The 27,937-nt window shown below is 39.6% G+C and overlaps 1 protein-coding gene across 4 annotated transcripts in view; it reads left to right on the forward strand.

The window, feature by feature from the left end:
* Window positions 1-7,086: 7,086 nt before the first annotated feature.
* NFIB (nuclear factor I B) overlaps window positions 7,087-27,937 on the forward strand; it is a 444,635-nt gene continuing 423,784 nt past the window's right edge. For all 4 annotated transcript variants that reach the window (XM_031933965.1, XM_031933966.1, XM_031933968.1 and 1 more), the window contains exon 1: window positions 7,087-7,211. In XM_031933965.1, the coding sequence (XP_031789825.1) occupies window positions 7,116-7,211 (96 nt within the window). In that variant the 5' untranslated portion in view covers window positions 7,087-7,115. The remainder of the gene's footprint in view (window positions 7,212-27,937) is intronic.

Genomic DNA, 27,937 nt, shown 5'->3' on the forward strand with positions numbered 1-27,937 from the left:
CAGTTCCTCTCCCACTTTGACAAAAGCAGGTGAAACCATAAAACTCTGCTATCCATTCCTCCCTCTCTTCTCTACTTCCAAATATATGCATGCACACCCCACACTACTATGGGGGCCTTCTTTTTTTCTTTCTCGTTTTCCTGAGTTCACTGGCACCAGATTTTACTTGTCTTACAACACGTGTGTGTGGCAAAGGCATTGAGAAAGGGAGTGAAAGAGGTCGGGTTTGGAGGGTGGGGGGGTGGGCATATGGGGAGATTTGCCTCTTAATGGCAGCTTTAAAGAGATAACCCTGCCCTTAAGGAGCCCAGCAGTAAGAGACTTTGCCAGTCATTAAGAAATCTGCAGCAGCCTTTGTTCGTTCATAAGAACTTTCACACTCGAGGGCATTCCAGGCCACCTATCACTGCTTTCCATCAAGGCTTGGGGGTTTCATGTTTATCTGTGTTACTCATGTGTTGAACTTGCTCCAGCCTCCCCCAGTGGCCAGGAGGCTTATTTGTGAAACCCCCTATCGCTTGGCAAGATTTGCCTTGTTAGAAAGGGGCAACATGGCAGTATATTGTTACTCTGCCTTCACTAGTGCTTTTATTTTTTATCTTATTCTCTGCCTTCTGAAAGCATGAAGGGAGAATTCTGTCCAGATCTCATGGACTGGGACTGCTTGTAGCACTAGGCAGTCCTCTATAGAGTCTGCCTATCACTGGCTTTAGTGTTCAGATATTCAAACATTTAGATGGAAAAGTGTATTGATTTACTTTTTTTTCAACTTTGTATTTTGAAATCATTTGCAGATTCGAAGGAAGTTGCAAAGAAAAAAAAAAGGTACAGGGAGGTCCCATGCACCTTTCATCTTACTTTTTGTTTTTATTTACAAATGCAATACATCAGCATTATGGAATTTCAAAGAGTACAAAAGCATACAAAAGCACATGTTCCTCCTCATTAGTAATAGAGTCAATATTTTTCTAATATTTTTCCTATGCACAAATGAATATATGGATATAGGTTGGTTTATTTATCAAAAACAGGATCATGCTGTCCAGCAAACTTCTTTTCCTTACCCAGAATCAAAGTAAAAAATATTTCTGTGTCGGTAGCCATAGCTGCTGTATATTCTTGTAAACAGCAACATAATAAGAGAGAAAATGTTTCAAACCCTTATTTTTAGGAAACATGGCATTTTTTTGGAAACTTGCTAAAGAAAAGTTGGTATGAGAATGAGCACACTGCAATTCCAGACTTACTTCTCTAAAGAAAAAAAAAAAACAAACATTTTCTAAGGGAAGCTCAGACTCTCAGACTCTTCGTGGTTTTAATCAAATTATCCTTGTCTGTAAACAAACACCTTCTCTAGGAGAAGCTGGAGATGGATCGTATCATCACCGGTCTGTCTCCCACTTTAATAATCGGTTGTTTCCATTCCTTTAAGTGCTTAATCTTCCTGTTTAGGAAAGTAAAACTTCTGCTACTTGTCTCAAAAATGACCTTTTGTCCAGCATGCTGAACGAGATTCAGGGCCTTCCTCTGGGATGAGAGAGATCAATTCCAATGAGATCTCCAGGGAGGCAGTGGGAAGGACTCCCGGAACCCACTGTGCAGGTAGGTGGGAAGCCAGTCCTCCCTAGTGGGTAAGCACTGTCTGTGGCATGGCATCTGCTCAGTGCAGACTTGCTTTTAAAAGAGAGGCCAGCTCGCTCCAGGCTCCCTCCAGACACCACCACCAAGGGCGGAAAGTGAAAGTGGGGCACTGGGGATTGCTCCTGGCTATTTTGATGGGCTCAGGTACTAGAGATGAGGCCCTTGTAGTCTTCATGTTGGATCCATCTCTTCTCTGCAAAATCCAGACCCCTCAGGACACTGGCTGGAGGGGATTGCAGAGTATGACAACAGTGCCAGAGGCTGAGGAGAAATAGCTGTTAAAATGGCCACAGGTCCCTCCCTGAACCTCAGAAAGAATGGAAAGCTCGACTTCTTCCCTCAGAGGAGAATCAGAGGGATTGAAGATGTGTCTGTCTCATCACCTGGCTTGCTACACGTTCTCTGCTACCCTCATGCTGAACGTAGGCCCAGTCAAAGGCTCACCTAAATTCCCCTGACTGGTGCTCTGTTTTATTTCTGCCAGGTCCAGGGAAATGATTGGATAACATGTCTGACTACTCCAAACAGGCTCTTAATGGGCAATATTCACTTGTTACTGTTAGCTGGAGTTGCCTTCTCCCACACTTTGCATTGTGGTTCTACCAGGACCTCTGAGCCTGAAACACAGAAGTCATTGCAGACCTCTCTCCATCAGCCTACACACCCACGGCCCGCTCTTCTGTACTCTAATGACTCTTTATGGCCACCCCTACAGTCTGAGGTCGTTCATTCACTCGACAGATGTTCGAGTATTTGTGTGCCAGCGTCTGGGCATGAATGATGAGCAAACTCAGCCGTTCTTGTCCCTGCCTTCATGGTGCCTGTGGCTTAGGGAATGAAAGTCTTCGTCTGTTTTTCCTAAGCTTTCTCACTGGACTGCTCTGTTCTCAGTTTTGCTAACTCAGTTCACCTCCATGTGGTCTCCAGCGCATTAAAAAGAAAACACCGCCACCCCCAACCCAAGTCTTAATCTCATCTTTCTTCCTGATGGTATGGAGAAAGAAGCAGCACTAGGTGAAGTGGCGAAAGAGCAAAGGCTTAATTTTAACTCTTCCGCTGATCATCTGTGTGAGTTCTTGTAAATCTCAGTTCTCTCACTTTAAAAATGGAGTTGGAGGAGATAATACCAATGCTAAAATTTATACTGATTCTAGTCATTAGCTACAGCTAGGAATGGAGCTTTGCATAATTTTTAAAGTACTTTATCAAGATATGATTGCCATTTAAATAGATATCCATGTTTAATGTATACATCTTGATGAGTTTGGGATTAAGTATACATACACAAATGAAACCATCACCACGATCAAGGCTCCAAACACATTCATGCATGACCTTATTTCATCCTCACGACAACCCTGTGAGGGATACTATTCTCAGCCCCCTTTTATAGGTAAAGAATCTGAAGTTTACAAAGTTTAAGTAACCTGTGCATGCTCCCCCAGCTAGCAAGTGGCAGACCAGAACTCAGGACTAGTTCCCAAAGGGGAGCTCGTTTCTCTACATGCTGTTCATGAGCACAGGGCTCCTACACTCAGCACAGGATTAGACTGGAATTGACAGAGCTAAAAAGCTGAAAATAAAATAAATCACAAAATAGCTTAATAAAATGATTCCCCAAATCGCCTCTAAACCTGTTGGCTCCATGGGTCAAGATCCCTGAGCACTGATCACTCCTATCCATGGAGCTGGAAGGGAGTTAAGCCAACCCCAGAGCTTGGGGAGTGCAGGGGATGGACCAGAAGCCAGCCAGAGCCCTGGGCAGAGGCAAAGAGAGCAGACTGTGGAGACATCTGAATGGCTTCATTTTCACTTCCTCACTCTGCTTTTCCTCTCTATTTTTCTCTCTAGATCTCTATATCTGTTTTCCTCTCTGATTATATTTATATCTGCCCTTCTCTTCTATGTGGTGAAGTGAGACTTTCTTTCCCCCTGTCTGTCTTCTCTCTCATTCTCCCTTAGTTATTAGCAATATGATTTGGGGCTATTGATGGTCACAGAAGTTAAGCAGCCTGCCCAGAGGTCACACAACTAGTAGAGAACAACGCTGTGATTTGGACCCTGGCTTCTCAGACAGTGCCCATTGGCCACAGTCCATCTTGCTTGTTGAAGAGGCGGTGACTGTGAATAGTTGAAGGCAGTGAGACACATTGTAGCCTCTCTGCGAAGGTTACTGTCCTCAGGCTCAGCTCTAAGCAGATCACTAGTTTATTTGCCAGTGGTGATGGAAATTAAAGCACTGCCAGGGCATGCCTGAGCAATAGTTGGTGATTGCTTTGGGCTACAGACCTGGCTTTTCCCAAACATTTGTTCCAGCCAGCGAGGCGTGCAAGCTGGAAAAGGCTGTTAGAGGCAGCATGGCTAAAGGGTAGGAGTGGAGGCTGCAGAAGTGGGGGAAGTGGAACTGCAGGCAGGGGCAGATGCTGTGGAAAGAGGAATTGGAGAGGAAGAGCTGAGATTTGGGGGTATTTTAGAGATTTAAGCAAGGCAAGAATGTAATCAACCCCCAAAGTGTCCATGAAGCCCTCACTAGTGCTTTTGAAGTTACTTCGTGGTTTTAAACATCGTTAGCCTTTAGAACGGTGTCAGGTGAGAGGAGTTCAGTCAATGAAGTCAGTCACAACGGGCGTCCACCTGAGAGCCCCATTGGCCTGATCTCCCCAGGTTATGAGCTACACCGGCATGCTTAGAAGTCTCACTCTCAGTGAAAGAGGCCCAATAGGCCCCCGAGGGAGGAGTGCTCAGCCCCTGCGCATGCCTTTTGGGAATGCTAGCCCCAGTTCTGAATTTGTTTCCTGTTTAGCTCTGCCAGTGACCCCCCGGTCAGCTGTCCTCTGGCGTTCCCCAGCCTCACAGAAGGGGCAGGACACAGGTTTGTCATTTCTTTCCCTGTCTCTTTGTTCCTCGCGGATCCCACTTTTGCCCATAAATGCTGCAGCATCTCTCCCGGCTGCTCCTTCCCCTGCTCCCCTTGTCATCTTTCGGCATTTCACGCTTGTGTCATCAGCTCATCAAAAGGAGGGGTCCCCACAGTGACAGTGATAAGGGGCCTTCCAGCAGGTCCGCCTGTGTATGGGCTGCACAGAGTGCCTCGATGGTGAAAGAATGCCCAGGGGGGCATCTGTAAAGTCTTGGTGGGCAGGCGCTCTCAGGCCAGCATCCCAAAGTTGACCTCTGCTTCCTGAGAGCTCTTGGAGGGCCTTGCAGGAGGGAAGGGCAGGTGGGCTAGAGCACCAGAGGGAGCCAGGCTGCGGCCGGCACTGATTGCAGGGAGAGGAGGAAGCGTATAGCCGGGCTGCCTTTGCCCCCAGGCCAGAGGGCTGCCCCAACGGCAACTCTGGAAGTGCCTGGGGAGTGACCAACTGGGCTCTAGGGAGCTGCTGGCCCTGAGCAGCCCGAGGTCTCTGTCTGGCCACATCTCTTTCCTTGGCTGCTGTCACAGCAACTGGACTTCCTCCTGCCTGTGACGACGTTGGGTGAACATAGTTGTGAGATTGATGAGACACAGACTGTATCTCATTGCCCTTCACAGCCCCAGTATTTACTGTGATGCTTGGCACATAGTAGGCATTCAGCATCATTGCTACCATCTGAGAAAATTAAAACAGGAAAATACAATTACCATTAACAGGCTTACTACCCAATCATTGCTCAGGAGAAAAAAAATCAAGTAAGGTGAAGAATGGAGTAGGGAGAGAGAGAAAAAAGGAGGCACCTGGAGCATGGGGTCCTTCAAAGGCAGAGACCTGGGTGGGGCATTTCAGTCCCCTCAAACCCCCTCCTGCCTGAGAATTAAAAAAAAACAAAAACAAAACAAAAAACAAAACTGGAGGAGGGAGAAACAGAAGAATCGCCAGCCATGAGGGGATAAGCTGGTCGGTGAAGGGCAGGTTATTTTGCTGCCAGCCCAGAGTCAGGCTACCTTAAGCGCCTGTCCTGTCTGAGACTGTGGCTGACATGTCTCCCCAGGTGAATATAAAAATACCCAAAGGACAGAGCCCTTCGGCAGCAGTTGCTTTTCTTCTTTGAAGTTCACAGGCTGAAACAAGTTGCCTCTTCTGCCTCATACACAGAGAAAACTCCGGTAATACAGCAATTTTTTCCCTTCATTTTGACTGAATCAAATAAGAGTTTGTCCTTTTAAACTGTCTGCAGAAAATGTAAATTCTAAGCCTGAAAGTCATTCAGAAAATACTAGCAGGGCATACGGAAGGCAGAGTGACTACATGCCGATTAAAAAAGGTTGCCTGGATTTTGTGGTGTACAATAGGAGCTCCAATAATCAACAGCACCATTTACAGAGATGTGTTTGCCTTTTTGTATTTTAGCAAAAGAAGAAAGCAGGAATAAATATACTTGTCCTCGTCTGGATTTCTTGTTACAGTGGTGTGATTCTTTAAGATTCTCCCACAGTATCATCGGTGTTTTACTCTTCAGAAGGGAAAAAAAACTGTTCAGAGCAAGTTGTTTTATTAGTAAATGTTAGTTCCTGACTTGTGTGTGTGCTTGTTGGAAGGACTAGTTCAAAGTCCAGGAAGAAACAGAAATGATCAGTGGTTAGGGGATAAAGAATTTTTTTCCTGAGACTATGACAGAGAATGACTAAGTGAGGGACCAGGTCGAGAGTCAGATTCTGGGCACACCCTGCTCCTCCCTCCTCATTTTTGACCAGCTCTTCTCTAGATGAAGGAAATAATGTTTCTAGGCCATCTTCAGAAGGAAGTGAGCACCAGGCCCATTGCCTCCTGATTGAGAAACTGTTCTCAAGGCTGATTTATCCTTCCAGACTGCAGGGCTCTTCTTTAACAGTGATTTCAAAGAGTTAAACTGCTTCCATATGTCCAGCATGAGGATGGAGTTTGTAGCCTTTGGCAACCTCAGCTGAATCCAGCTGCAGCTGCTACCTGTGTGTTCCACTGTGTGTGTGTGCGTGTGAGTGTTCTCACACACACACCCGCACGCCCGTGTGTGCAGTGACATCTGAACCATGTTCCGACTGTGTCAATGAAACTGTTACGTCTTTGTTGGGGAGATATTAATTCTGAGCAATTACAGCTCCCTCTCTCCTCATTCCCTCCCACCCCCCTCCCCTCCCTTCATCTGCTCAGCAAGGACCATGGACCATGTCAAACAATATACAACAGAGAAGAATGCAAATAAACTTTAGTCTGCATCGCCCAGCAAAGCAGTTAGCCGCCCACTTGCAAGATACTTAACTCTTGTACACATGATACACAAAGAACGCTAGCTACTTTCACCAATCCCTTTAGACCAAAAAAAAAAAAAAAAAAAAAAGAAAAAAAGGCAAAAGAACTGATCCTTGTCTTTCTATCTGTGAGGTTGCAGTTCCTCCTGCTAATAAAGGAGCTTTCTCCCATGATGCAGTGTGATAAGGATTGGCCTACATGTAGTCCAGCAAGCCACCGCTGATGTTTTCTTGATTAGGTGTCTTATCTTCCATTGAGCTGCATCTGATGAAGGTTGCTGACAGCATAATGGCTGGGAAAACGTCGGACAGCTCCATAAAATGGCAACTATGTTATGACATGTCAGCCAGGACCTGGTGGATGGTAAGTTTGGCATAATAACATTTTTTCACCCACCCCCAAAACTTCCCTCCCTTCTTCCTTTTGAGCTCCTCCTTTATTGTTCCATGCACGTGTTATAAAGTTCGCTGCCTGTGGAAAGTTCAAGCTCAAGTTGTGGGACCCTGGGGTGCCTCTGCACACCAGTGTGCTAGATAGGATTTCCCTGCTATTGTGGCCGGGGGCATAGGCCTTCTTTTTAAAAAGGCAGCATGAGTTTTTGTTCACTTTTTTTTTTTTTTTTAAAGAAAAATGCAAATGGTACAGTCGGTCCCAGGCCGGCTGCTGTGAAATATATGGAGGTGGGGCAGTCAGTAGGGGATTGGAGCCTTCTTGGCTAATTGTTCTTGCATTGGTCTTAAAACAGAGTAATGTACTTCTTTCTTCGGCTTCTCTGAATAATGATTTAGATAGTGTATTGTATCATGTTGTGTGCGGCTCCCTCATCAGTATGCGACTGTCCCCCACGCTTTGCCTTAATTTGGAATCCACCTCCCTTTCAATGAATACTGTAACTGGAGCAACCACTGATTACTATGCCACTCAGCGTAATTAAATTTAGTTAATGAGGATATGCATATTCAGTTCATTATTTTTCTTTGCTCAGGCAAATGTGTGTGGGTTTGTTGTTGCTGTTTTTCCCCCCTTATATTTGTCCAGCTGCAAAAGTGGGGAAGAAGGAAAGGAGCATAAAAATTCAGGGCTATTGGTGAATCCTGTGACTGAACTTTTAACATAATATTGGGAAGAGAGAAGTTGTAACTTTCTATAATCAGAGTGCTGGAATGAGAGGTGGTAGTTTGGGAAAAGAAAACCTTTCACATCCAAAAAGTGCTACATGATAAATTTCAATATACTGATTTCTGTTGTGTGGACAATGGTCTCTTGTATGCAATAGTCGTGACGAGAATGGGGAATCCTTCCACAGGCAAGCATTTAATATGACTATTAAATTCATCACTGGGTTCATTCATCTGAACATTTACTTTCTTTTCTCATTTTCTTTTTCTTCTTTCTTCTTCTTTTTGCCCCTTTCCTTTTCTGTCTTGATTGCTTTTACTTGTTTGCTTCGATAATTATGGTGCTTACTACAAGGGCTGTTTTTCTCACAATTAGTACAGTGGAAGACAATGGGCACTTTATTCTAGGTGGGGAGGGGTATGGCCAGCCCTGGTGGTCAGCTCATCCACTGTGCCCGGACAGAAGGGAGCTTGGTCTGATTAGTCCTGGCTTCTGGCATTGCCAGGCAAGAAGGTTTCTTATGAATGTGTTTGAATTTCCTGAAAGCTGGATGTTATGCTGTTGCTCCCAGGCGTCTCCTGAAAGCTCAATGTTCAGGGAAGCTTCCCTGGAAGCTGAGTCGGTCTCCACACCCTTTCTCATTAATGTGAGACGTGTAAACCTGCAGGAAAACTTTCTGCTGCTGCTACTTGTTGCTGTTTTGAGTACTCTGACTCAGAAAGAAAGGCCAGTTCCTCAAGGAGAGACAGAAACCTCTCTCTCTCTCTCTCTTTCTCTCTCTCTCTCTCTTTCCCCTCACCCCCATTTTATTCCTGATGAAATAGGTTTTACAAGTGATATAAACTCTAAAGTGGCAAACTGTTATTTATGGTTGTATCTCTTACTATACTTTAGTACTGTGCATGTACATGGTGAAATCAACTGACAGATGCTTGGGGGAAAATGCTGTGAAATGTTTGTGTAAAAGATTTGCTTTATGTGACAATACCAAGGCTTGGAAGTGATGTTTTAATAGTTACCCTGCCTCTTAACTGTCATTTTAGATTGTTCTAAGAAGTGAGTTTTAAAAGCAATATTCTTACTAAATGAAACATTTTCTGTTGGGGAAAAGTCAAAAGGTTTACTCTCTACAATTTTACTGAAAAACTGGGATTAATATGGGTATAGTAGGTTAATCACTATTAATATTTTGCCATTAAATTTCATCATTCTACTTCTGTACAGTCAGATTGCAGCTTCTCAAGAGAAGTATGCTGTGAATATTATTACTAAAGATTTGTGTAAGCTGATTATTCAGTTTTAGAAATGGTGGTCTTTTATTGCCGAGAAGATGCCGAGTATGTACAGGGACAAGTTCAGAGGTAAAATATTAGGCTAAAAATTATTATATAATTTATTTTGATATTTAATCTTCAGTAGGTTACATGAACAGTACGTAAGTTTCTTACTGGGACCATTCTGTTTTACTAAACTTTGTTAAGTTGGTACCGGAGTGTTTAAGGGATTATTATTTAATGTGTCACTGAAAACTTGGAATGACAGATACTTTGTGGAAAACATAATTCATCAAACTAAATGATTGCTTGTCTTTAGTAATACATTGGAAGAGAGAGAATTGAGAAGAGAGACAGAACACATGGGAGTTCGTTTCACATGGTTCCCCTGTTCTGGATGTGAGGAAGATTTTTTAATGTGTTTCAAGTTTCTTACAAACTCATTTATTGTGATTCTTCTCTCACTGTGACACTGATTCTTTTATTTTTATAATAACTCTGGGGTCTTTGTGTAAGAAAGGATATTGTGTCCTTCTTTGGCTTAATCAAATGAAATTTTAGTAACCAGATTCTGAATTCCAAAGCTGCAGTGTTAACGTACCCAGGCAATTGCTTCCTGACTTATTGTCTGTTTCAGTTAGATTCTCTTATTGTGTGACAATGATCATAAATTCTACTTGACAGGGAAAAAGCCCAAACAAGACGTAGTTGTCCAATTCTACATCTGTTTTCCTTCCTAGACAGGCATGTTTTAGTAAAACAGAGGGAGGAAAAACATTTTATTGAGACAGCTAAAAATAAACAAGTACACGAAGAGTAAACTCCTGTGTGTGTATGTTAAATATCATCTACCTACATTCAGTTTTTAAAATGACGCATCCTTATATGTTTCACTTCTTTAGATGATTTTGTATGTGACTTCTTTCAAGGAGAAAAATCATGTAAGCAGTTTAAATTACAGTTGCTTGGCTATATTTAGAGTTCTGTTGATGACCTTTCACATTATTTAAAAATACCACTTGGAGTGTATTAAAGACATATCTCCTAAACAGCACTATTTCATTAATAATGCTTATTGATGGTGCTATATGTTTCCTTTTAAACCATTCATAAATAAAACTAACAAAAACAATTTTTGGACTTTCCGTTCTATTTTGTACTTCATGTTTAAAGCTCTCTGTAAGACTTAGTAGAACTTCTTTGTCAGCTATTTGGAACTTCAGAGTAGCAGGTATGCACTAGACATTGTTTTTTTCTCTAACTTCCATAAATCTAATCCTTTGATCTCATCAGAACTAGGCTAGAACATTTGTAAGTTTACTTTAATCATAAAGGGTAATTATTTGAATATTAATCTTTACAATTAATTTGAAAATTAATTTGCCAGTCTGTGCAACTTGAAATTCTCATAGTCTTGTAAATAGTAAACACAGTGAATGGGCATACAAGCACAAAACTGGGCTAGATCCTCTATTATTCAAGGTTATTCTTAGTTGAACACCAATCAGTCTGCTCAGTTGTAATGTACTTTTTATTTGTCTTGAAAGAAAATCATTTTTACTTTTTGAGAAGTCAGTATGTTAAAATAGTGAACCAAGTACCCTCAGATAATCTTATTTTGTTTAAGGCAATGTTAATAAAAGTGACAAATCCATCAATTGTTTGCTAGACTGTTTCAATAATCAAATTTTGTTCTCAATGTTAATTAAACAACTTAGCAATAATATCAGTATATGTAGACCACGTTGAAAAGATTGCTTTCACAGCAAATAATTCTCTAAAGCCTTTGAGAAGTTGAAGTGAAACATGCATAATTGACTATTTTAAACTGAAAATCCTAAAATTAATATGTCCTCTTATAAATGCTGAAACTAGTATATGTTACAGTCTGTATTTAATTTTCTTTTACTAAAAACTAAAGGATGTCTAATGAGTCTGATAAATATGCTAAATATAAATATTAGAAAACGTCTGTGTAACCTAATAACCACATTTAGACTCCTGTGGTAATCTACCAGCCATGCAAAGATATATCTGAAAATCAAAATTCAATATTTATTTAATTTCAAATTTTATTTAATTTCTAGAAATGTAATTGAATATGGAAATGTAGAAATGTGGTAGAAACTAATAGATACCATACCATACATATAATAACCATATCGACTAGTTGCCTAAAGATATTGTGTCTAAATATTGGATCTACTTGTAGAGTTAGAAACTATAAAATGTATGTTCATTTGACAAATACTTGCAAAAAACATACTATACGCTAGACTCTTGCTAAGGTGCAGAGGAGACCAGTCCTATCAGTCCCATTCTGGAATCAAACTCATGTTACAGTATTATTGAGGAGGGTGATAGACATCATATTAATGAAAGCTTCTAAATAGTTTCTGTTTTCTCTAAAATGTTGCTAACTATATAGCTATTGTAATACATTTGCAGATTTATCACTCAGCGTCATGATAGCTAGTACATCTTTTCAGTATCCTTTCTTAGACCCATAGGTGAATGTTAACTTTACTATTACTTTTAAGCTATCTCCTGTACAATTAATGACATAGATAAAGAATAATGGTTTATTAAATACTAGTTTCTGAGTAAAGCAACGATGATGATGATGATGATGACATCTGAGTAAAAAAAATTTTTAACATCTATAAATAATTGTAATTCTTTTTTAATGTATCAAATTTTGTCACAGACAAATTATACTTTTTTCTTTCATGTCTTCCCTACCTATATTCTTTAGTGATGCATTTTCATTTGTAGTACCATTTTAGCACATTTAAATACAAGTGAACTGTATTAATATTCTTCCAAGATACTTTCTTTTATGGGAATGACTTTTATTGCATTTTCCATGATTTATTTTCACTTATGTGCTTGCATAACAAATGTAACATGTAAACTTTGGATAAAGAAAAGTATCCTTAGATCTTATCTTAATAAACAGTGATTAGATGGTTATTAATTTAATCAGAGTAAGGAAACACAAGTGCCTGCCTATCCTCTTTTCCAGTTCTTTTTTGGAAGCAAAGGGTTCTGTTCTCAAGGAGTGTTATCTATTCTATCTATGGGAAAGCTGGTGTTGATTTTCCAGTTTAGAGACTAGTCAACAAAGAGAGATATCTGATGCTCACAACGTCATTGAAACTACGGCATATTTCTGTAACATGGCTGAATGATGTCAATCACTATTTTTAGGCATTTTTAAATTCCCCGAGATTGTTATTTTGTGACATTTTCTATGCTGTGATTTGTAATACATATTGTTCTGAGGGGGTGAGAAAGTCTGCTCAGAAATAGGAAAATTTAGCAGGGCAGGAAAAGAGAATTACATTCCCCTGTTGCGTCTCAATGTGCAAAAAAGTCAGGATATTGATATTCAGTGCAAAAGTTCTTTTCACAAGAAGTTCTGCTAAGGGATATATGTAGCTATGCTAAATGTTTTATTAACTTTTAAGAATTCTAAATTTTATTGCATTTTAAATGCTTAGCAAAGAGCCAGGAGAAAAGAAAGTACTCAGGAAATATTCATTATGATCATTATTATTATTTCAACTTACACTAAGCATGCTTTATAAGTGGAACAGATTTAGCATATCATGTAATAGACAGCTTTAATAATAATTTCCATTTCTCAATGTTCTAACATAAATTTTACCCCAGCACCTCCCTAAAAATATGACTTTATTCAGAGAGCTTTTTTTCCTAACTTCTCATATACTATGTCCATTTACTGAGGTTAGAACATAATGGATATGTTTATGAGCAAAGGGCTGAATCCTGGGAAATGTAGATTTGGTGACCTCTGGCAGATGAATTTGTTCCTCTCACGGCTGATAGAGGCAGCTGTAAAGTGCAGATAATCATACTCATTACATGTCGCTCCAACCTGTCGTGAGGATGAATGAGATGGAGTCGGCGAGGCACCTGGTGAATGCTTTGTAAATGCAAGGTCCACGACACATACCCAAGGGGGCTAATACAAATTGTGGCTATTTATACAGTCTCAGGTCTGAGCACTTAGTAGGTGCCCAAAAATACACACAAATAACACGGTGTGCTAATTGAATGGAACCATAACGTTTCCTATGGGGCTTTCATAATCATGTTGAGTTTTTAAAAATTCATATGAACATTTTTGTGGGAACTGCATACATTAAATGAATCATAAAAATACAGTATTTTCCATTTCAAATTGTAGCAGATTTCTTAAAAACAGAGACTCCTGAAACATTTTCTCATGGTTAGCAAGATCCAATGGCTGATGTTATACATTAGCTTAACTTTAAACATTAAATACCATGATTTTAAGGGTAAAAGAAATCAGTGACTGTGGAGGGCCTCCTCTTTGCCAGGTGTTTGCCTGGTACTTTGGGAGGCAATTTATATAAATCATCTCCTTCAGTCTTTAGCACAGAACAGTAACATAGACATTACCAGAACCACTTTACAGGGGAGGCCACTCGAATGCAAGGTTAAGCAACTTGCTGTAATGCACTCCACTCGGGGAGAAGGGGAGAGGACACGAAAACCCTCAAAGTTTAAATAAAGTCTCCCTGCTCCTTCCCCAGAACCTGACCATTGACTGTTTCACCCATAATATCTCGGTTATAACTAATTACTGGTGACCATGGTAAGGTGTTTTACCATTGCCAGCTTTAACGTCAGTCTGCCCCTCCAGCGCCATTTCTTGCCTCTTTCTGGGGCTCAACTCTCCCTCTGTGTTAAATGGGCCAGGACACTTGCTCCAGAGCTGTGTCTGAGAACTGTAGAGCCCTGGGACTGGAGGTAGTTGAATTCTTTGGAAATGCGATTCCATTCATCTTTCCTCGAGACAATTAGACTCGCTATACTCATAAGCCATCTGGGGGAAATTTTTTGGAAAGAAATTGGCAAGCAAAGTGTTTCCATTTTCAGGTTTTGATGATATCTGTTTACCTCATGGAGTTCTTGTGAGGCTCCAATGAGATAATACACAGTCAACGACTTGAAAACTGTAAAATGCAAAACAAACCTAAGGTATACATATTATTATCTGGTGGTGGTAAACACGGGTGGATGAAGAAAAGCTTTCCAGAATTTTGCCAGTGTTCTGGAGTGTGATATCATGTTAAATTCTCACCAGGCAACAGAGAAAATGCCAGCTGCTAAAACCTTGTATGATGTTATTTGCAAATTCTGCTGCTAAACTCAAAAGTATTATTAATCCTTCAGATAGCAATGCACTGCTAGTTCACCAACATCTCATGTAACAGTAGTGATAATATCCACCACCTCTTTTTGTACATTTAATGAGAAGACATGAAATTTTTTAAAATTTCACCTGTGCCATTTTGCAGTTCAACTCACATTTTTCATTGATATAAGTTTGTACCTTAGCTTGTACCACAAAAGATTCTTAATCGTTCTTAAATGAAATTATTATTTTAACTCACACTTAGCTTGTATTATAATGGGAAAGATTTGGCTGGTTACATAATGAACAGTACATTATGTTGTAAATGGGATGTTTTTTTCTGTTATTTTCAAGATTGTGAGAGAGAATATTACCAGCAACTGTTTGAGAGAAAACACCCTAGCACATTTGATATGTTTTTATGCTGCAGGTATGAATGTTTAATATAAATGGGTCTACTACATTACATGGCATTTCTTATGTATGAATATAAGATTTACCTTCTATTATTTAGTTGCTCAAGTGTGCAACCAAAATTATAAGCCCCAAGAGGACGGGGACCACATCTTATTTACTATCCCTAAACAGCGTTTTGTACATAAAAGGCCCTTAATGAATAATTGCTGAATTGCATCCAGACTGTTGCTCTCCCACTTTACTAATAGAGAGGAGAATCCAGTGAGCACTCAAGTTCTGAGTTGATCAATGGTAATGAACTCAAATCTGTGGGCCCAAGTTATGAATTGTTATGCTGTCTTTTTCCAGACAAAACTTAAATGTACTAGAGGCATGTTGGAATTATAATGAAATTAGCAGCCAAGTTTTAAAACTGAAGGTAAGAGTAAGAAGAAGGCCCACAGCAAAAGCAGTAAGTTTGTATTTCTCTGCAAGCACACAAGCTCGCAGTCTTTAGTAAGTGGTAAGGCAGCAGATGGATCGACCAACCTTGTCAGCAAACGTCATCTCTAACTGTCGCAATTCTTTTATCGGTCTGACCTAGATCTTTCTGGGGTCTAATAAGTTAGAGATTTTGGAAAAGGTTAGTGTATTTGGGGGATAAATGATCAAGGCAAAGTGACTTTGGAATAAGTGAGCTTTTTGTATATTTTCTGATTTTTGATGAAATAAGTTTCATTTAAGAGGACTGATTATTTTTCCAGTGTAAGGCTTCAGTCATTTCCCCATAATTCTTACATTTATGACGATGTCGGGAAGGTCTCTGGCATGGGCTGGCATTTTAACATTCAGTGTTTGGGTGGGAGTTCAGAGGCACACGCGGGAATAACAGAAACCTAAAGTAGAATGGGTAGACTGGAGGGGTGTGGGTTTGTGGGAAAGTGAGTAGGAAAGTATCCAATCACTTGTGAAGAAGTAGCTGCTTATAAATAATTTTGAGAAAGAAATATTTAAAGTTAAAAGAACACTCTAATTGGATTCGGCCCTGCTTTGACCACTGTAAGTTGGTGCCTTCATGAAAACTGAGCCAACAGCAAGTGTGCTCAGGTATTATAAACTCTGCAGCTCAATCTTCAGAGCCAGAAAAGTCACCTGCCCTACTCTTACGGCCCACTTTTCCTGAGGGCTCTCATGAAGTAAACTGAGATAGTATTCTGGAGGCCACTGAAAAAAATCAGGTCCTCTCAGCTGGACACTACCCCTCTCTACCAGCAAAAACTTTTCTTACCTCACCTCTCTCATGCTTATTTTCAGATATTTTAAAGTGAAATGATGGTAGAGACACAAGGGAGAAAAATTTGATTGTGGATTATTACTTTTGCTCCCAAACACTCCAGTCACTGTCAGAGCCAGGAGCACCCTTCTCCCTTCTAGAGCAGAGCCTCTGGTTTGAAGGAGGAGGGAAAGAGCTGTGGTCTACAAGATAAGCAGTCTTCACCTTCAACAGTTCTTACTATTTCAAGGTTCAATGCCAATGCTGACAGCTAATCTGGTGAAAATTATGCGGAGGGAAATAAACTTTCATTTCTCCAGTTTGGACTTTGAGCAATAAAGGTGGAAGAATATGAGACTCAAAGTAACATCATATATGCTCTAGCATGCACTGCAGAGGATAATAGTTGTTGTGATTTTCCAGAATTCCAGGTAGTTTGCTGTTATCAATAGACCTAAATGACCTCACACAAACTTCCCTCACCTTCTTTAATATTTCCTCTGGTTTCCTGTTAGGTGGAATCATGGAATACTATGTGATACAATAATAACCAAAACTTTAAAGGAGACGGCAATGCTTTTCTTTATTCATACACAGAAGGAATAACACGAAATTGTTATTTTATTTTTCCAATAAGATATTAATTATCATATGTTAGGCTATTCCTTTTATTGACACCAAAGATGTTTATAAATAGTACCCCACATAATACAAACCACATGTTTATGTAGCATGAATGTTCAATCAATTAGTTCACACACATAAACGCTGGAATATTGATGACACATGTTAGTTTTCAGTGGGAAAAAAGCCAACAGAGCTAATTTGATGCATTGATCCTTGGGACCTTTGCACAGATGTAAACCTTTTACTTCATCGCAAGTGATTTGCTGACAAACAGTAGCTTGTAATTATTGTTGTGCCATCATAAATTAATTAAAAAATCAATCAATCAGCTTAGACCAGGCAGGCTAGCTGCATTTGTCAGTTTGGGCTGTTTCCCTTCACTTTACTTTCCTCACATATTCTCTTCTTATCAGACACTTTGAAAACATTTGCTTGTGCCAGATTGGCTTTCCTAAACTTTCGCAGGGAATTCCAAAGAATAGCATGGGTATGGGGAGATATTGCTGAAGTATTGATCAATATTCTCTAAACTCTTGGCCATACACTACCAATGAGTAGAGTGAATAATCATCGAGTATTCAAAGTCTTTTGGCCAAAACCATCTCCCCAAGCAAGGGACAGGAAAATGGCACCTCAATCTTTGGGCCAACAGGCATCATTTAGGGACTGAGTGATTGCTAATGTAACAGTTTTCAACATTGTCCCAAAAAGTGCTTCTTTGATTATCTTTCCACTCAAGCCTATATTTTGAAAGATTCTATTAACTGAACAAATCGTATGTATTAAACTGTGAGCTGTTTTTGCATTTTTCAGATATCACCATCCACTAAGAACTCCTATGTCCCAGGTACTCTGCTAGGTACTTTGCATATAATACCTGATTATTAAATAACAATTTGCAACAACCTTGAAAAGTGTATGCAATTCCCATTTCACAGCAGAAAAATACTGAGGCCCAGGGAGTTTAAATAGTTTGTCCAAGCTTACACGGCTGATAATAGGCAGTGCCAGGATTAAAAGTCAGGTTATCGGCACTTCCCATAACACCATGAATAACCAACGACATCAAAGCACTTCTGAACAGAACATTACAAGCCATGTTTTCACATGGAGTTGGTTTACTTCTAGCCCAAATCAAAGAGATTGGACATTTTAGTTAGAGGACAGAGCCTTATTCTGGATAAACCTACCATTTTTGAATGGTATTTTTGAAATATTAAGAAATAGTTCCTGCGTAATTTTATTCAATCTCCTTTCAAGAAATTTGAAAGAGTGGAAACCTTCTGAATCTTTCTTTGTCCTGGTCACTAAAGCCACTGTTCCTGTCAATGCAGAAGCATCATCCACCACTTTGGGAAAAGGGTGTCATTGCCTGCTTTTGTTTAGCTTCATTTTCTCGTCCTGAATCAAGGGGGGCAGTAGAAAAACAGCTGAGCATCCAAAGAGCCAGATGGATGTCCCCAAACTGGTCTGTAGGCATAAGCAAGCCGTTTAACCTCTGAGTCCTGACTACTATTTTGAACTACTGTAAATGAAGCAAAGGAAAGTCAGTAGTTTCTCACTTTTTGGGCCTTCCATCATTTATACATAGAACTAAAGTAATCTATTCATGAAACAGATTTTTACCCTTAGCAACTGAAGTGCACATTTACTAGTTTTCTATTTTATTCTATTTCACCTTTTTAAATGAAGGTGCTGTCTCACTAAATTGATCTCTTGATCTGCTAATGGGTCATGACACATGGTTTGGAAAATACTGAGTGAATGCAAAAGTTCTCTGTAGAAGCTAAATTTAATATCTGCACAGAAGTGCTTTAGATTCCTGTGTTTAGAGGGCTTTCATTATTTCAGCCCCTCCTTTTAAAGGAATTTCATACTCATTGGAAGAGAGTGATTATTTTGCAGAATGTGATCTTAGCCTGTGGTACCGCTGTAGAACATTCCACTGAGGTGTTTCTCCTCTGAGCTGCTCTACTGAGCTGCTCTAAGTACAAGTCAGTCAGCCCTTGGAAGGACAGGTTAGGTGCAGAGGAAGTAATGCCTACTGGGCTGGGTCTCTGTTCATAATGCATGTCGAATTCTTATCTTAGATCATTAGGGAAATAGCACCTATTAAGACAGACCCTTATTTTGTAAATAAGATCATAGAATCAAATTGGAAAGTTTTAGGGAAAAAATGTGTGTAGCTCATAATTACTATTTAATTGATCACTGAAAATGTAAAAAAATGGACTTTTGATAAAAATACAAGTAGATAGAATGGGTATTTCCTAAAGAGTTACTTTTTCTCCTGAAATTTTCAGCAGAAGGAAATCTTAGGTGCAATGTAAGATAATATCTATTGTGCCTTATATATCCTCATGTGAATGAAGGAAAGTTAAACATTATAAATAGTTTCTTTAGAATATGGACTTCATATTTTCACCAATCTGAATTTTATGATGTTTATAATGTAGAGAACTAAGGGGGAAGCTAAAATTAAAATGGGAGAGAGCATGAGATATAAAAATACTTTTTGGAGAGTGTTTTAGGTTGTGTAGAAAGGACAAATAGCATTATGGTAAAGGGCCTAGGCATCTAAGGCTAGACTGTCTGGGCTCAGATCCCAAATATGCCATTGCCCAGCTAGGTAAACTTGAGCAAACAACTTAACATTTCTGTGACTCAGTTTCCTCAGCTGTTATGTGGGGGTAGTAACAGGATCTGCTTTGTAAGATTGTTGTGAGAATTAGATGAGTTTTATTCATAAACCATTTTGCCAGGCATATATCGGGTCCTCATGCTAATAGTAATTAACTCTAAGTAAGGCATAAGCACAACGCACTGCAATAAAATGCCTGACAGTAAGGCATACAAATAAGAAAAGACACAAAATAAGGTTACAAAACAAAAACAACCCCTGCCTCCCAAACCCCTGCCAAGAAAACACAACAGAAACTATTACTAGGAGAAGTGATTCTTAGCAGTTAAGTCAGTGGCTTTAGGCTCAACAAATTTACACAAGAGTTTGCTTACCTTTCTGAGAAAATGATTTCTTCTAGATTCTGAGCTCCTGTTTAGTGTATTTACTCCTTATGGCATTAATTTCATTTTTCCCCTAAACTCAATGATAAACTTCTGGAAAGCAGAGATCTAATCTTACTTAGCCTTATATTTCCTCTCAACTTCTCTTCCTGGCTTCAACTCAATATCCTTATACAAGCACCCATACCATCAGACTTGTTGAATGAGGTTGAGCTTGGCTTAAGTTCTAGGCTCTTAGTCCATTATTCGTGCTTTGAGAGCCCAGGACACACAATTTATAAATAAAGCCAGTTCCGCTTCTCATAGAGGCACCCCACCATCACCACCATACACACAACTTAAAAATGAGCTGTACTTTAAAAGCTCATTAGAAGCTATTCATTAGAAATTTTGTGATAAGTGCAGTGGGTCCAAAAGGACCCATCAAAGACAATTTCACCCACAGAGCACCGGGTGCAATAATGGCTCCAGGCAACTGGGGCCTGGACTTTCCCCTTCCTCTTGCCAGTAGCCCCCTCCTTACCATGTGAGTGGGAATCCCCCATCTCCCAGTGGCTGAGCATAGACTCCACTGCTCCAGTGCAGAGAGGGGAGTTGGGAATGGGAAATAGGGCCTGAGGTTCCAAAGAGGGTGAAGGAGAGGTCTCTACTTCTCCATCCTCTCTACCCCATTTCTCTTTCGTTTTCCCATTACTGGCAAGGAAAAGAGGGAGTAGTTCTTCAGCTTCCATTCCTCTACAATTTGGTTTCCCTTCTCTCTTTTTTATTTCTTGAGTTTCTTCCCATAGTCTTGAGACCAGAAACTGCAGGACAAAAGTAGTGGTGTTAGGAGTAGGGATGGAAGGTGGACCTAACAGATAACTTCTTTCTACTCGTCTTTCTCATATCCACTCTATTTTTTGTTTCCCACTAGGCTATCCCCAATCTCACCACTGGATACTAGATTATGATGACAGCTGGGGAACCTGGGCTATCAGTTGAATAATGGGTGGCATTCATCAGGAAGACTCTTACCAGCAATGGGCCTATAAATTTACGAGGAATGGTCACAGAGATGGGTACAGGAGGCAGGAAAAGAAGTTCAGTTCTCAAGGTAACCTTGCTCAGCCAGCTGGAGCAAGTCGGGTGTTGCCTGTATCCATAGACATAAACACCTAGCCTCTATTGCCTACCTTGCCCCAAAACATAGGGCCATGGCCAAAGATTGAGGGGTCATAAGCCTCTATAGAAAAATATCTTTGTGATGACCCTGTTGCTAATAATGTCTTATCATTTAGGCCATCCATATCTCCAATGGTATATAGACCCAAACCTTTCCTATCAACACTGCATTTGTAACTGCATAAATATATTCATTCTATCCAAAAAATTTTATAGTGTATTTGTAACAAATGCTGTATGAACAAGGCAAGCTTAGTGCTCTTCCTTGCGGAGTTTACATCTAGTTAGAATATAATGCCATAAGCCCTTTGTTGCTGAAGTATTGGCTGTCTTGGAGCTACATAATAGAGGCACCTAACTCATCTTGAAGCTGGTGCAGTTTCTTCAGATGCAAATAAGAGAGAGCAGAAGATTAAGTCCTGCAGAGGGATGAGCATATACAAAGGCCCAGTGGCAAGAGAGAGCATGACTCTGAACTGGGAAATAGCCCATGAAAAAAGGCATCATGCTGTTAAGTGAAGGCACTTAAATTAGGCAGAAAAAAATCCACACCAACAGCCCTGCTATTTTGCTGACTGATGTAAAGAAAGAATGTCCAAGAACACGGCCATGGGCTATTAAATCACCCTACCTGCACACACATATACACACACCACCACCACCACCACTACCACACACCACACATCCACTGCAGGACAAGGATTTCATTATAATGAAACTTCACAGACATAGATCAAGTAACATAGGACAAGGGTCTAAGCTCAGATGGCTGCTGTTTCTGCAAGTTTCTGGTTTATCCAGCCTATTATACTGTGGCCAGATGTACTGTGTTACCTACATAATCCTTATCAGCAGCATTCCATCTGTGTCACCCAAGTAGCAGGAATAAGCAGGCACCCTTTTGGAAAGTGGCCGAAAGGGTACAGAAAGCAGGTACGCCTTGGAGACATGTAACCCACATCCCTGCAAGTCAGGAGAGAAGAAAAACACATTGAGTTTCTGCCCCAGATACTCACTTGAATTGCTCCTGCATTCCAGAGAGAGGTTAGTGGGGGGAAATCTGGAGTTTAGCTGTGGGCCTTGGAGTGATGATTACTTTGTAATGGAACAAATTAAATTATGTGAAATTTTAGATGCTTTCCTCCTGCCCTAGTGGCTCCCAATCTATTTAGGGGTAGTCAGAAAAAGGGGACCTTCACAACAGCTGCTTAGCTGCTTGAGCTCAGAGAGGAAACCCATAATTTGTCTGTAATCCCTAATGCCAACAGTTGTTCATTAAGAAACAAAACTAATGTAATCTTGATTATTTGCTCAGATTTCTACTCTATCATGTTTTGTACATCTGGCAGGCTAATGTAATTTTCCTCAGAAACCCAAAGCAATCTGGTGCTCAGACAACACCATGCAGATTTAGGTAAATTCCAGGCTCAGATTAGCATAATACTAACTAATCACGAATATCATTTGCATTCATTAGAGTGTTGGGGAAAAATTGTTTCTAAATGGCAGAAAATTGAAAGAAAGATTAAGGGCAAGAGCTTGAAAATCCTGTTTGGCTTGATACGACTATATTACAGATGATTTTTCTCTTACAAGGCCTAATATTTAATGTGGAAGTATTAATTAGAGTATTGGAAAAAGATTGCATCTAATTGGAAGAAAACTAAGAGAGATTAAGGACCAGGCATATGGACTTGCTTTTGCTTGATTCAAGTATGGAACAGATAATTTCCCATGCAATGCCAAGGAGCTTAAATGTGTAAAAGATAGGGTGATTAATTTTTCCGAAAGAACTAAGCCTTTTTTTTTTTTTTTTGAGATAACAGAGAAACACAATTTCTTTCCTTATGGAGTAACAAGTTATCGGTCAGTGCCTTTGTTTTTGTGATCAAGGAAAGAAGATAACAGAATTAAACTCCTAAATCTGAAATACTTCCAAATAAAGGGGAAATCCCCTAAAGCCCACACACTGGGCAAACCTAAAATCACTGGTAATAGATCCCAAATGTTGTACTGATTTAAATAATAATAATAAAACGATTCAGCCCCCACCTCCTGGTGGCTAGCTATTTTCTTTGCAATTTCCAGGTCCAGTCATTTGGCATTTGTGGAATTGGTTACAGGCCGTGTGCTGGGGCCTGCGCCTGACTGTGGTTCCAGGCAATTGTCTGCAAATCCTGTCTCTGGGCAACTCGGCTGCTGTGGGGCTAAATTCAGCGCTGGCTTCCTGAGGGCTTGGAGCAGGTGCTCGCCAATGGCTTTGGCTTCTCCCTCTGACAGATGAGCAAGCCGAGCCGCTCCCCTGGAGGGAAGCCAGCTGAGCAGCCATTAGCAGTCACAGCCTTTGAATGTCCAGGCTAGTCTAGCTGCTCGCAGAATCCTGACTGCTTGCGATTCAGGCGTTGGCCTTAGCCTGAATGAGGTCGGGCAGCACGGTAGAGGAACTTGTTCCTTAAAATGCTTTCTGGGCGGCCAAAGCTTTGGAATCATCTAGAGGCTTGTGGGAATTGCAGAAACTCAGGCCCCACCCCAGACCCACTGAGTCAGCCTCTGCATTTTCACATGGCCCCGAGGATATGCATAGGCTCATTCAGGTTTGAGAAAAGCTGGGTTCTAGGACATTGGGCCTCAGACATTCAGAGGCATAATGAATGATCACACCAAGAACTTGTCACAGACTCACATTCCTGGGCCCACGATTCAGTTTCAGGAGGTCTGGGGAAGGTGAGGTGAGGCCCCAGGAGACTGTAATGCAGAGGGTTCCTGGCACCACACTAGACAAACACCTGGCTAGAGGAACACTCATGGATTCAAATCCACCTTGCCTACTGAGTTAGTGGAGAAGCTGATTAATGGCTCTAAACCCCAATTTCCCCACTTTAACATGGGGCTACTATTTTACAGGTTTGTTGTGAGGACTGAGAGAGCCCAGGTCTGCAGAAGGTTTTAGTGCAGCATCCTGTGCATTTTAGGCCCTGGCTAAGATATTACTTCCCTTTTTCTTCCTTCTCCACTTTGCAACCCACTTCCTCCATCTGACTCCCTGCCCACAGGGTCTTCCCTATGCCTCAATGTATGTCCCTGCCTTAGTGACAGCTTCCCAGTGCCCCTTATGCTTGTACCTGTCCAGTTCTATCCTTCTGGCTAGGTCTCCAATCTCCAAGTTTTTTCTGACAACCTCCATCCCGGCCCCCATTTCTAACTGCAGTGCAATATTCTCTGCTAAACTGGCAGATGACTCAAAGCTAACAGCTAAGATTCTGTGCAATGGTTTAAGTATGCCATTTCTGTTGGGTACTTTAAGGAGATAATATCTTAGCCCAGTGGTTCTCAACTATGGCTACACATTAGAATCATCTGGAGGTAATTTTATAAGATGCCCAAGTCTTTCAAATCCACTGTGATTCTGATTCATTTGGTTGGGATAAGACCCACGCATTGGTATATTTTTAAAACTTCCCAGCCAACTTTTGGGCTGCTCACTGAGCCACCCAAACTGAGAATTCGTGTCTTAACAAAAGTAATCAAGGAGGCCAATAAAAAGAATATTTTGGGTGAAAAAGACCTTTCAGCACACGCCAGATTAGATCAATTCAGCCATCTCTCAAGCAATATGGGTGTTTAATGTTGGCCCGCATCTCATTCAGCTCTCTAACATGCCATTATCTAGGTTTTTCATGATAAATGCATCCTGGAATTAGCTTTAGAGGTGAGATTCTCTTCTTTGTTAAGTCATTAAAAACCCTGTGAGAAAACAACTTCTTCTTCCAAAACCAAATTTATGAATACTAGGAATATCTTTTTAGTACCTAGGTAATTCCACAACGTCTTGCTCTTGTTTTCAAGAGCAACTTTTTGGAAAAGAGCCAAGCAGGTGTGCATGCCCAGAAAAGTGGTGGACGTGTGTGTGTGTGTGTGGATTCCAAAGATAAAATACACGTTAGGAAATTTCAGTAGAGTATCATAGTGAAAAAATCGCAGGGTTGGATAACAGACCAACATATATCAGATCCTTGCACTCCTATAATAGAGCTCTGAAAACAAACAGAAATGTGTAATGTAATGTCAAACAATGTTCAATAAATGTGTTTCCTTCCTCATTCATTCATTTACCTCAAAGCTACATTGCCACAAATTTTACTTGCTGAATTCTCTAGCTATAGTGTAATAAAGCTAGCAATTAATAAAAATTACTAAAGCCCTAATAACTGAGGTAAGCAGCACTCAGACTAAAATTATAGACTGTTAAGAAAATAAAAAGTAGCATCATAGGCATTGTTCAGTACTTACTGTCAATCACTATTAAAATTACTTTGCATGTATTACCTCACGTAATCCTCGTTAAAACTCTGAAGTGGACATTAATATTTTCCTTTTAGGTTAAACAAACTGAGACACAGAGAGGTGAAGTAACTTGCTTAAGGTCACAAAGAGAGTAAGTGATGGAACTGAATTTGTCAGCATGCTATATTCAATATCAAAACTTATAGGCTTATCAAAACGATAACTAAAGAAAAAACTGTAGCTTTTCATTTTGTTTCTTTCTTTCTTTCTTTTTTTTTTTTTTTTTGAAATGGAGTCTTACTCTGTTGCCCAGGCTGGAGTGCAATGGCACAATTATTTCAGCTCACTGCATTCTCCGCCTCCCGGGTTCAAGCAATTCTCCTGCCTCAGTCTCCTGAGTGGCTGGGATTACAGGCACGTGCTACCACACGTGGCTAATTTTTGTATTTTCAGTAGAGATGGGTTTTCACCATGTTGGTCAGGCTGATCTCGAACTCCTGACCTCGTGATCTGCCCGCCTCGGCCTCCCAAAGTGCTGGGATTACAGGCATGAGCCACCGCACTCGGTCTTCATTTCTGTTTCATTTAAAATGAAAATAAGTAAATTAAGCCTTTACACAGGAAGATGGGGAAAACAAATCTAGGAGAGTAAGAACAAGTTTTTCATTTTTATAAAAAGCAGAAATTAATGAGATAGAAAGAAGAAAAGCAATATAAGTGAAAAGTAAAGAGTTGGTCTTTGGAAGAAAAAAGAGAAAAACTTGAATACATAAATGTAGGCTGAATAAGAGGTATTTTTAATAAAAGAATACTTTCTGCATCTCGGTGTGGGCATATTTAAAAATTTAGATGGAATCAATATTTTGTAGGTAATAGATAAGCTACAAAAACTTGGGTCTAGAAATACAAAACCTAAGCAGTTACATTGTCTTGAAAATCCTTTTAAAAGTTAGCAGAATTTTCTCTAATCTTTTTTTTTTTTTTTCAAAAGCTTTGTAACATTTTACTCTATGGAAAAATTATTTCAAAGTTTCAAATAATTTCCATGTCTGGAAAGTAAAAGAAATAAGAAGATCCAAGAAAAAATGGAAACATAGTCTGACTTACCAAAATATACTATAAATTTATGATCATTAAGACAGTGTGACTTTGGGGTAAGACATCAGACAGATCAAGTAGTGGAATACAGATTTCAGAATTAGAACCAAAATACCTATAAGCATTCAGAATACATTTGAAAAGCAGTGTGTCATAGCGGTCAAGGCCATTCATAGTGTGTGGTTCTAATTTCAACTCCACCTCTTACTGGTTGTGTCATCTTGGGCTAGCCTTTTAGCTTCTCCGAGTTTCAGTTTTCTTTTGTAAAAGAGTAGAAGTAAACGTAGTACTTAACTCATACAATTAACATACAGTGATGAAATAATGTTTTCAAAATATACAGAAACTGTTATGTAATAAGACTCAATATTTGCCATTATGATTATGAAAAAAATTTGATTACATAAAAATTAAAATTATGTAAACACAAATTTGATAGGGAAATGGAAAATTTACAAAATAATGAAAAGATTATAAAGATTCTTTTATAAGGTAATCAAATGTAACATCCTCAAAAATATGGGAAAAATTTAAAGAAGCAATAAACATACACAAAAAATAAATATAAGTGAACCATGAATATATAAGAAAATATGTACTGATAACCAACTAGTTACTTTTCTTCTATAAAATTGGTAAACATTCATGATTCCTAGTATTGGAAAGATAAAGAAACATTGCTAGTGGGAATATAAATTGGGAGATATAGCACAAACTCTTTGGAAGGCAAATGGCAATATTTATCAAAAATCTCCAAAACTGACAAATCTTTTAACCTCAACCTCCCAATTTATTGACAAAATTATCCCTAATGTGGGACACAAATTTGGTTACAAGGAACTGAAGCAGTATCACCAAAGAAGAAATATCTGAAATATTAATACTTGAAGGTGGGAGGGGGATCTTTATGATGTACTACCAGTAAGTAAAAAGAAAAGGCTATGATTCCGTATTGCAGTTCAATCACTAAGAACATAAAAAAACACATAGAAATGAAGGCTGAAAAGATATACACCAAACATTTTCTAGTGGACATTTCGCAATTATGGGATAAATATTTTTGGTTTCTTAAAATGTGATTTTCAGGTTTTTGTACTTTTTTGAATTCTCCAATTTCATACAAGAAAACAGCAAAAATATGTTTCTCAACCTACTTTTAAAATAAAAATACTTTTAAATGGGTAGGAAAACAAAAGAGAGATTAGTTGAATCTACTCTATGAAGTGAAATCTATACACATTTTCCACTGCAGTTATAATATGTTATATACAAAAACGCTACAGATATTACACATGTGGTTTTGATATTAATATACAATTTATTCCCCAAGATTTTGGTTTAAAACAAAACTTTTGTCATACACACACACACACACACAGGCTTTAGCCAAGAGTGTCAAAAAAAATTGAGTCTACCTTAGTGAGGGGTGGATTTCTGGTCTCTTATTGGGCACCTTCTTAAGCTTTTCTGTTTCCCCTTTTTTTTGTCCCAGCCCACGTTCATCTGCCCTAAGATACTGCTTTTCTCTATCAGAGTTCTCACTGCTAATTGCAGATAATTTAAAGCCTTTAACTTAAATCAATCACATCTCAGATTTAAAATGAGTCTTCAAGGCTGGGCACGCCTGTAATCTCAGTTCTTTGGG

This window comes from Piliocolobus tephrosceles, chromosome 14, assembly GCF_002776525.5.
Source record: "Piliocolobus tephrosceles isolate RC106 chromosome 14, ASM277652v3, whole genome shotgun sequence".
In the NCBI taxonomy this organism is placed as follows: Eukaryota; Metazoa; Chordata; class Mammalia; order Primates; family Cercopithecidae; genus Piliocolobus; species Piliocolobus tephrosceles.